This window comes from Aricia agestis, chromosome 17, assembly GCF_905147365.1.
Source record: "Aricia agestis chromosome 17, ilAriAges1.1, whole genome shotgun sequence".
In the NCBI taxonomy this organism is placed as follows: Eukaryota; Metazoa; Arthropoda; class Insecta; order Lepidoptera; family Lycaenidae; genus Aricia; species Aricia agestis.
This window is the reverse complement of record NC_056422.1, coordinates 3,488,545-3,498,628: the sequence shown is the minus strand read 5'-3', so window position 1 is coordinate 3,498,628 and position 10,084 is coordinate 3,488,545. Positions and strand designations below refer to the sequence as shown.

General features: G+C 37.7%; 1 protein-coding gene across 1 annotated transcript; it reads left to right on the top strand.

The window, feature by feature from the left end:
• Positions 1–4,316: 4,316 nt before the first annotated feature.
• LOC121735290 (lysozyme 1-like) lies at positions 4,317–9,150 on the top strand. Its single transcript, XM_042126067.1, has 4 exons — positions 4,317–4,696; positions 6,613–6,789; positions 8,298–8,371; positions 8,960–9,150. Exons 1-4 carry the CDS (start codon positions 4,648–4,650, stop codon positions 9,098–9,100), a joined length of 441 nt encoding a protein of 146 aa, XP_041982001.1. The 5' UTR covers positions 4,317–4,647; the 3' UTR covers positions 9,101–9,150.
• The last annotated feature ends 934 nt before the right edge of the window (positions 9,151–10,084 follow it).

Genomic DNA, 10,084 nt, shown 5'->3' with positions numbered 1-10,084 from the left:
TAACAGGGTTAACTATCTCGGTTTCGTGTATAGACTGTCTCCCTCACACTGTCCATGAACGAAAATTTTAAATTTGGAACCTAACCTTCCAATATGTTCTTCTACCAAGTTGCTTGCGTTGCTAATCACTCTATTTCTATCTCATGTAGAAATATCGGCTGTCTCACTTGTTTACCGTTGCTTCTTTGAGGGTAGAATTTAAAAAAGTCTGCCGTCCCTTTTTTCTTAGTTTTCACTATGATGACAATTACTTCTGTATACTTGTAGTTGTAAGAGATACAGCGCCATCTTTTAGATATTGTCGTAAAATAAATAATAATGATATTTTTATACGTAATATTAATTCAACAAAGACTCAAATACGTAATTATTTGTAAATAAATATAATTATTTAAATATATCAGGAAGTTTTATTTATCCTTTGCAATGATGTTAAGAATTATTAAGAAATAAGAATAAACTATCGATTGCAATACTCGTTCCTCTTTATTGGTATAAATATATTTTATGTGCATACCGTAAAACGGGGTGAATAGCAATGATTTTCAACTTTTTCCCAAGAATGTGTAGCCTGTAACTTTTTTTTAAATCTAAAATGACTTCATATCATATCCGGTAATATAGAGAAAGAGCTGTTGCAATATTTTTTTACCATATGCAACGTTTTACAAGATTTGCAAAAAAATATATACCATTTCTATTTACCCCAACTTTTTTTCACTTCACCCCGCAAAGTCTATACACCCCGTTTAACCGGTACATATTATGTAGATTGTAGACCGTACAAAATCCGGTTGTCTTGTTAAACATCGAAAAAGGCTCCGAAAATACTAGATCGATTATGATAGTAGAAATATACGAGGTGTGACAAAACAAGGTCTTATATTATTGTTGTGTATACGCGTATACACATCCAATACAGAGTTCACTATGAAAGTGGAGCTCTGAAAGAGTTAGACACATGTACACACTCTAACTTATGTATTATCACTTTGTTTGGTTGGAACCGGTAAAATTTTAAAGCACAGGGAAAAAATCTGTGCATGATGAAAATAAGCAGCATAATTGCAAGCAAGAAGTTATAGCTCCTGGCTAAGGAGCCGGAAATCCCGTTACCCGTACAGTTACGGGCTACGGTGAGGCAGTCGCGCCCAACTTTGAAGTCGAGGAACTCTAGTTCTGTCTACTCTGGCGGTTGTATCGATACAAACGCGCGTTGCTAGGGCCAGAGTAGACAGAATGATAGAGTATGTCGACTTAGAACTGATGTTGAAATTTTTAAATTTGACGTATTATGACGAAAATCGTCGCTAGGGTTGTTAACTTGTTACGTACGAATTTAAAACTATGACATATTCGATGGACGTGTTCCTCTTTGGTCGTATTGTTGTTTGTGTTTTGGCACATGCGATTAAAATTGTCAGAATCCAATTTCGAAATCTTTATTTTAAATATTTAAAAATAAATTATATCAGCCAGCGCGAGGCACATTCCGTTCATAATCCTAGTGAAACCCGACGAATTTGACACATATTGAAACCTGTCCGTCTCTTTGCAGTCGAACTACTGGTCGTTATGTCTATTGTGCTACGGGTTACGGTGCAGGTATTAAGTAAAGAGTTCAACGCAGACACACCTGTCTAATATTATTTACAATACTATTTATAATAAGTACTAGAATTTTATACTAAGTAAGAAAAAAAATTACTATCTGCCGCACTCAGAGTGGAACATTAATTACTTAAATGTAATTAAGTAATTCAAAATTTTGACATTAGCCCCATACATTATCTGTCAAACTCTCCATTAAATTGAAGGTTCATCGTAAATTATGTCTCTGAGTACGGCGGTATGTAAGTTATTTCTTCAAGCCCCATAAGAGCACCGGTGATCGCAACAACAATAGAATACAATAGTATTTCCTGGAATCTGCGATCGAAGTGATTCTTATCTAAACAAAAGTTTTAAAAACATATTATTTGAACCATTGAGAGGTTGCTAAGACGATGTAATAGGCGCTTCGAAAAATACCTATCCAATCAATTAAAGATTTCTCAAATGAGTCATGATTATAAGTATTTACATTTTTATCCGACTTCCTAAAAAGGAACACGCCATAGTTAAAAGATTTATGTTCAGTTGGGATTTTCAGAGTTCTTAGAACATGGTAGCGGATATATAGCCTAATGTTATCGCTGTATAGATGTAAATTAGTTCTAAGTATAATATAGTGCGGTAACATAAATAATGTCAGATAGGAATATTAATATACCAAATAATACCAGTCATTATAACTTAATAACATGAAAAATGTTTACAAAGCAGCACAGCCCCCCCTAGACAAGTGGCAAAACGCTAACGCTAACGCTACAAAATGTATGGATTTGACATTAGTATTCGCTAGCGAAGCGATGACTTATGTCAAATCGCATACATTTTGTAGCGCTAGCGTTAGCGTTAGCGTTAGCGCTTTGCCACTTGTCTAGGGGGGCTGGTATTCATTGAAACGGACAGCGCAACACCGCGGGCAGCAAGCACGAAATTTTTCAATGCAACGTGTATCTTCTTGTATAGAAAATAAAGTTCCATTTTGAATGGGTAATTTTAAAAGCATCGCACCGCCTCGCGATCGCGACGTTGCAATGTTAAATGACCCTAAGAAGGTACAGTTTGTTCCCTAGGTACGTTACATAATATTTTTAACCTTCTGTACCAATGGCACACGCTTAATATTAAAACATACAGTACCCACGATGTATCTGCACGTTTTTTGCTGATTTCATCTGTAGTCATGATTTTGTGAATGAATAATGATATCATAAAAAGATGGTATTACCTATAGTTTTTGTCGGATGGATAAGGCCCGAAGAGTTATTGGAAAGATAACATAATCTGCGTTCGAAGAAAATGTTTGTACACATTGATAGCTAGTACCTGGATGACCGAGCTTTGCTCGGTATAGCAAACACTCATTGACTTCGTGTTACTTAATAACGCCATCTGCTGGTCGTTAAAACAATTAGTTACCAACAAAATAGTATTATTATTCGCCAATAGATGTCAGGAAGAGTCATATTTTTCAGTTTATCGATTATCGATAAAACACGAATAAAAAGACATTTTCTGAAAATGATTCCTAGCTAGATCGATTTATCGCCCCCCAAACCCCCTATATACTAAATTTAATGAAAATCGTTGGAGCCGATTCCGAGATTCCGAGATATAAGATTTTTTCTTAGCTGAGAAAGATAGTTATATACTTAAAAATCTTCATCCAAATTTCAAATTTCTCGGTAAGCACTATATTTATATATTTAACTAAATTGTTTGCTTACATGATTATACATGATACGAGAAGCTAGGGACACCAAGCCATCCTTTCTGGTTTTGAAATATTTACTACCTTTGTAGCAGCAGTTCATAAATAGGCCGTTATCAGGGCCCCCGTAAGGGCTTCTGGCGCCCGTGTGCAAAATAAGGATTTTTAGGCAAAATTTTGGGTCTTTGGTTTTGGCGTCCCTAATGATGGCGATTTGGAGCCCCTGGAGAATGGCGCCCGTGTGCATTGCACACATTGTACATAATATGGTAGCGGGGGCCCTGAGGGCGGCAGCGTCCATAGAGGCCCTACAGATTTCGATGGGGCGGTGGAAATAAAATGGCCTAATCAGTGTCAGTACTCTCATAAAAAAAAATCGGCACTGCTTTGTAGATAGATACTTGTATTTGTAACAAATTGGCCTAGAAGTAGGTAGAATAGGCGGCAGCTCAAGTCACGAATAACGACAGTGATAGAAATGCTAATTTATATCCTGTAACTGAAAACTTTCTTCCCGATTTCCTCCCAAGTAGGTACCTCCCTCCTACGGCAAGGTTCTTACGACAGCAATGCAACAGCCGATTTTTTTTAAATGAAATAAGGGGGCAAACGAGCAATCGGGTCACCTGATGGAAAGCAACTTCCGTCGCCCATTGACACTCGCAGAATCAGAGGAGCTGCAAGTGCGTTGCCGGCCTTTTAAGAGGGAATAGGGTAGTAGGGGAGGGTAGGGAAAGGAATAGGGTGGGGGATTGGGCCTCCGGTAAACTCACTCACTCGGCGAAACACAGCGCAAGCGCTGTTTCACGCCGCTTTCTGTGAGAACGTGGTATTTCTCCGGTCGAGCCGGCCCATGCGTGCCGAAGCATGGCTCTCCCACGTATTACGACTAGTACAATATTGCTGTCACTCGCTTGTCGCAATGCTTTAAGATACAAAGTGGCGGATGTGATTTTCTGTCGAAGGATTTTTAAGAGCCTTATTACCTACTCATAATTTCCTAGAAACCAAATTCCGTGTAACCACCTTGAAAGTACCATTTGCATAGTGATATTAGATGCGGATGTAACTTAGTTAACTTCACATCAGTCATTATATAACCATACATAGAGATACAAGTGTGCAAACTACTTTTACTAAACAAAAACAAAAAAAAAACGTAGCTAAAACGATAATTGCAAAAACGTCGGACAAAAAACGTTACGTCATCATGATACCACAACAATATTAAATTAATATTCAATTCTGTTTCGTCTTCGATCAATAAAACATGTTTCTGAGTTTATAATTGTTTAGTTCTGGAAAATTCTATAAGATGTGCTGACAAAATGTCCAAAAGTGCGTTGATTTTGATATTCATGGTTAAATTTGTTTGTGGTAAGTAAATATTTATAATTATATAATAAGTCGCGTCTTGTTTATAGATATTTGTTTTAAGTTTGAATTTAGTCCATAAAGATAACAGTTAGTTTAAAACCAGTTAGTTCTATTTTATAATAACAATGCGACGACATTGAACTAATTAATGAAAACGTCAGAGTGTATGCAGTAATAAGTATTTAATTTTACCAAAATGTTGTCTGCCAAAAAAATCCAGACATTAGGTAGCTTAGGTAATTATTATTATTATTTTTTTATTTTTCTCGCGTCCCATCTTTTAGCACAGTAATTGTATGATTTAGTTTAATATTACAGTCTCTCATGTAAGTGTTCGGAAAAATATAAATAACTGTATTTTATTACTTTTTGACCGACTTCCAAAAAGGAGGAGGTAATACGTTCGGCGGTATGCATCTTTTTTTTATGTATGTTCAACGATTACTCAGCCGTTTGTAGTCCGATTTTCAAAATTATTTTTGTGTTGTATAGGGTTTAACTCGAATTTGGTACCATGTTCACAAAAGTGGTGATCTGATGATGGGCTCTTTGATTTTTATATGGAAACATATAGTGATTTTGATTATTTATGAAGTATTTGAGGCATATGCTACCAAAAAGTAAGATTTCGCACCAGCTATACCCTGGTTCCGAAGGTACCCAACAGAACTTTTGAATCCTTATAGATACAAGTTCGGCGATTTTGGCGTTGTTTAAACAAGTGAAAGCGTAAGCCAATATATCAATTTGATTAATCATCATCATCACAGCTTTAATTATGCCATGCATATAAGTACTTACTCAATTTTCATTCTTTCAAGTATTTTCAAGTATCTGATCAGTTTTGGGCTGGTATCGACTTCAAACGAATGAAATTTTTGAGTACGGAATTAGTTGAGGTTAAGTCGAATTTCGAAAAATGTTATACGTGGGAGAGCCATGCTTCGGCACGAATGGGCCGACTCGACCGGAGAAATACCACGTTCTCTCAGAAAACCAGCGTGAAACAGCGTGGCCCAATCCCCTACCCTATTCCCGTCCCTGCCCTCCCCTATTCCCTTCCCTACCTTCCCCTATTCCCTTCCCTTCCCTACCCTCCCCTATTACCCTATTCCCTCTTAAAAGGCCGGGAACGCACTTGCAGCTCTTCTGATGCTGCGAGTGTCCATGGGCGACGGATGTTGCTTTCCATTGCCAACCCGTTTGCTCGTTTGCCCCCTTATTTAATAAAAAATAAATAAATGAAGAATAAGAATTATTTACCTAATACTTTTTATATCATATTTTTAAAAATAATAATATTGCATAATTTGCATAGCAATTTTCATATTTGCAACATTACTAGTTCTTGTTAATCTATGCAGTTAGGCAGCATCATTAAAATATTCAACAACTTTTTTGTTCACAATATATTTTCCTTATATAGTCGACCTTTCCTTAGTCTATATTATGGTTCAAAACTTTCCGACGCGATAATTGTATTTCACCAAATAAATCCTTTAAATAATTATAATATCATACCTAGCTTTTAAACCATATTATATTATTTAAAGTCTATGTTTAAACCTATTTCATGTCAATGTGTTTCACCCAATGAGTTTCTAAAATACTAGAGTAGCAATGTCTTACAAAAGATTCTCAGAAATGCGTAACCACTTTTTTGTTCAAAAGACAATGTCAAGTCATATATTCGTTATGTCATTATGTATGTGAGATATGCCTGCAGGCATCTTCGAAGTGGCAACGCGTTGCTACCGTAAACTTCCAATCTAGTTACGTTAGTAACATAGAATATCATTGGTTTCACCCATTCACAAGTTCAGATTTTTTTATTTTATTATTTCCAATTTTTTGGCATGCACAAAATGTCAACTATACAGCCCACTTGACATTGTTACATTTTTTTCACTTCAAAGGAGTGTACGTATCTAACCTGAACGAGACCTGTCTCCGATGCCTGTGCCACGCGACCGGCTGCGAGCTATCCCATGGCTGTTCTGAGGGCTACTGCGGACCCTTCTACATCTCCAGGGTGTACTGGGTCGATGCTGGCAAACCTACTTTGCCAGAGGATAGCCCAGAAAGGAATGAAGGTGATGAACAAGACCAAAGTTGATACCGCGTTCTTTTTAGGAAGTTAGTTAAAATGGCTAACCGCCGTACTCAGTCGAGACCATGGCCGTGTTCGTCGGCGTAATTTTTAGCGCATTCGCTGCAAAACCTAGTTATTGCGCTTGTCCAAATCATGTCATGCCATGGCAACGACAACTGTTTACGACTTGACATTTAACCCAATTGCAATTTGTTCGTGGCGTTGCAATGAACAAACCAGTGGGAGAGCCACGCCTCGGCACGAATGGGCCGGCTCGACCGGAAAAATACCACGCTCTCACAGAAAACCGGCGTGAAACAGCGCTTGCGCTGTGTTTCACCGAGTAAGTGAGTTTACCGGAGGCCCAATCCTCTACCCCATTCCCTGCCCTACCTTCCCCTATTCCCTTCCCTTCCCTCCCCTGTTACCCTATTCCCTCTTAAAAGGCCGGCAACGCACCTGCATCTCTTCTGATGCTACGAGTGTCCATGGGTGACGGAAGTTGCTTTCCATCAGGTGACCCGTTTGCTCGTTTGCCCTCTTATTTCATAAAAAAAAACAATTAAATTTTTTAAATTTTCCAAGTAATCCATATCCATATTTTCCAAAATAAAATAATCAAACACTATCATAGTGTTAAATAAATTATTTGTGCGGCTGTTAGACAATTTTGGCTTATATGTATTTATGTTTAGCTTTTATTATTTTAATCATGTATAAACAATTAAGACGTTGTTTACGACTTAACCAGCAACTTGTTATGGCGTTGCCATGACATCTTTTGGACATGCGCAATAAAAGGTTTGTCCAAAAATACGCCGACGAACACGGCCATTTAATAATTATGATTAACCTTCAATTTAATGAAGAGTTTGACAGATAATGTATGGGGCTAATGTCAAAATTTTGAATTAAATTAGATACATTTGAGTAATTAAGAGGAGTCCACACCCCCCTTTTTTCCATACAAACGTTGTCACCTTTTTCCTCCCTGGATAATGCTAGTAGAGTTATATTTTTTTCCTGAATGGCCACTAATGCAATGTCCGTATGTTTTCTTTTTTTTCATAATTTAATTATTAAATAAGATATGAACGTTCAAAACCCAAAAAATGGCCAGATTTTCCGCTGTGTTCAAACATCCAGAAAAAAGATTTGGCTAGTTTTGAAAAAAAACATAGGAACACAGCTCAAGCCTCTCTTTAACCTTTAATGAAAAATGTACTTAAATCGGTTAAGTTTTGGAGAAGGAACCAGGGGACAACGAATCGTTGATTTTCTGCAGTTGTCTCTATCGCGTTCTGCGGTATAGGCTTGAGGTAAGGGAGCTTATATATTACACGTACTTTTTTCATTTCTCTAGCCCCTGGTGTATCCTCTTAATGTTCCACTCTGAGTGGGCCGTTATAATTTTTCGGGCCGCGCTTGGCATAAAGTAGATCTAGTTGAAAATGAAAAAAAAAAGCCAAAATAACTATGTATTCTTTAACTTTATTTTGTGTATTTCAGCGTACGAAGACTGCGCTAGAGACTACTACTGTTCCCTGAAAATAGTAGAGAGCTATATGGCGAGGTTTGGAAAGGTAAATTCCTCCTTTTTCTACTCACTTTTTTTTTGCTTTATTAACTCAGCTATACTTACCTAAGTCTACTTTTACTTTGGGCTCAACTCATGAACCCTGTATGGACCTAATCAAATTCAGTGGAATTGTATTGTAAAAAGCCTCAAGCTAATCCATACTAATATTATAAATGCGAAAGTGTGTCTGTCCGTCTGTCTGTCTGTCTGTCCGTCTGTCTGTTACCTCTTCACGCCCCAACCGCTGTACCTACCGATTTTGATGAAATTTGGTATGGGGATATTTTGAGATCCGAGAATGGACATAGAATACTTTTTATTCCGGAAAAATGTACGGTTCCGCCGCGATAAATGAATTTTGGCGCAACGGAGTTGCAGGCGTCGTCTAGTATTACATAAGTACGCCATAGTGTCAATATTATGTAACTTGCAACTGGCTTAGGCCTAAATTACATATTTTTCGTTTTCCGAATGTTTAGGAAAAAATCTGTACTTGGGTAGCGCATATTTGTAAAGCTTTAAAGCTCACTGTATTTCTGCCTAGACAAGACCCTTTTCTTCTTTCGAGAATCTCATGATACTGTTATTTCAGGACTGCAACGACGACGGAGTAACCGACTGCTACGACTATATGCTAATAAACCATCATGGCGGCCGCGCGTGCGCAGCGCCGCTGCATACCACCGCGGTGGGCCGCCGCAGGCTCGAGCTGTTCCAGCAGTGTAGGCTGTAGACCTGCCCCCGTAGACAAGTGGCAAAACGCTGACGCTAACGCTAGCGCTAGAAAATGTACGGATTTGACATTAGTATTCGCTAGCGAAGCGATGACTTATGTCAAATCGCAATTTTTTGTAGCGCTAGCGTTAGCGTTAGCGCTTTGCCACTTGTCTACAGACCCTGGGTCATATCACAAAATATGTATATAGATCGAGACTTGAGCCCCTAGCCTAGAAGTTTTCTGTTAGCTTCTTTATGGAATCGCTGATTGAAATGGAACTGACATGACAACAATATGACCTAACGCTATGTCAATTCCACATTTTTTGATCGGCGATTCTATAAGAAACGACAAGAAAACATAATATTGGCTCTAGAGATATGGGGTGACCCGAGCCTATTCCAGCACTTAAGGCTGTAAACCTGGGATAAGATTAGCTAATAACCTAGAATAGCTGTAGAAATAGTTTTGCGATGAATTCTCTCTTTTTTAACTTTAGCCACCTTAGTCTCTTCATTATAGTGAATGTATCTAAGACTGTAGAGTTTACTCCCAAGGCCTCTGTGGTCATTTAAGCGAAAACCTGCATTTACGTAGTAATTAACGAATAGTTCATTTATTTAAGGGTCTGGGCATACAAAGCGATTTTGCTTCTACCTAGCTGTTTTTCACACCGCGCGGGCCGCGTTACAATTTATAATTTTAGCGGTAAAACGCAGCTCTGTATGGCTAGACCCTTAGTGTAATTATAGACCTATTTACCGTGTCATACGTAGTCCATTCACTGTTGTAAAATTTAGCACTACTATATTTTGTTACATAAAATTAGTCAATAATATAGACTTGAATATTATGTTTAAATATTATTATTGTGAGATTACAGTCAACGAGTACAATTTTAAAATTTAGTTTGTTATTATTTTTAGCAATATTCCGCGAAAATAACTTCCACCTTTAAGTAAATAAGTGAGTGTACGACGCATAGGCATGCGTACAGCA

Excerpts from the sequence above, each read along its gene's own strand:
- LOC121735290 (XM_042126067.1), top strand. The coding sequence starts at position 4,648 with ATGTCCAAAAGTGCGTTGATTTTGATATTCATGGTTAAATTTGTTTGT. Across the intron at positions 4,697-6,612 it reads CATGGTTAAATTTGTTTGTG|GAGTGTACGTATCTAACCTG; the intron begins GTAAGTAAATAT and ends TTCACTTCAAAG. Across the intron at positions 8,372-8,959 it reads ATATGGCGAGGTTTGGAAAG|GACTGCAACGACGACGGAGT; the intron begins GTAAATTCCTCC and ends CTGTTATTTCAG.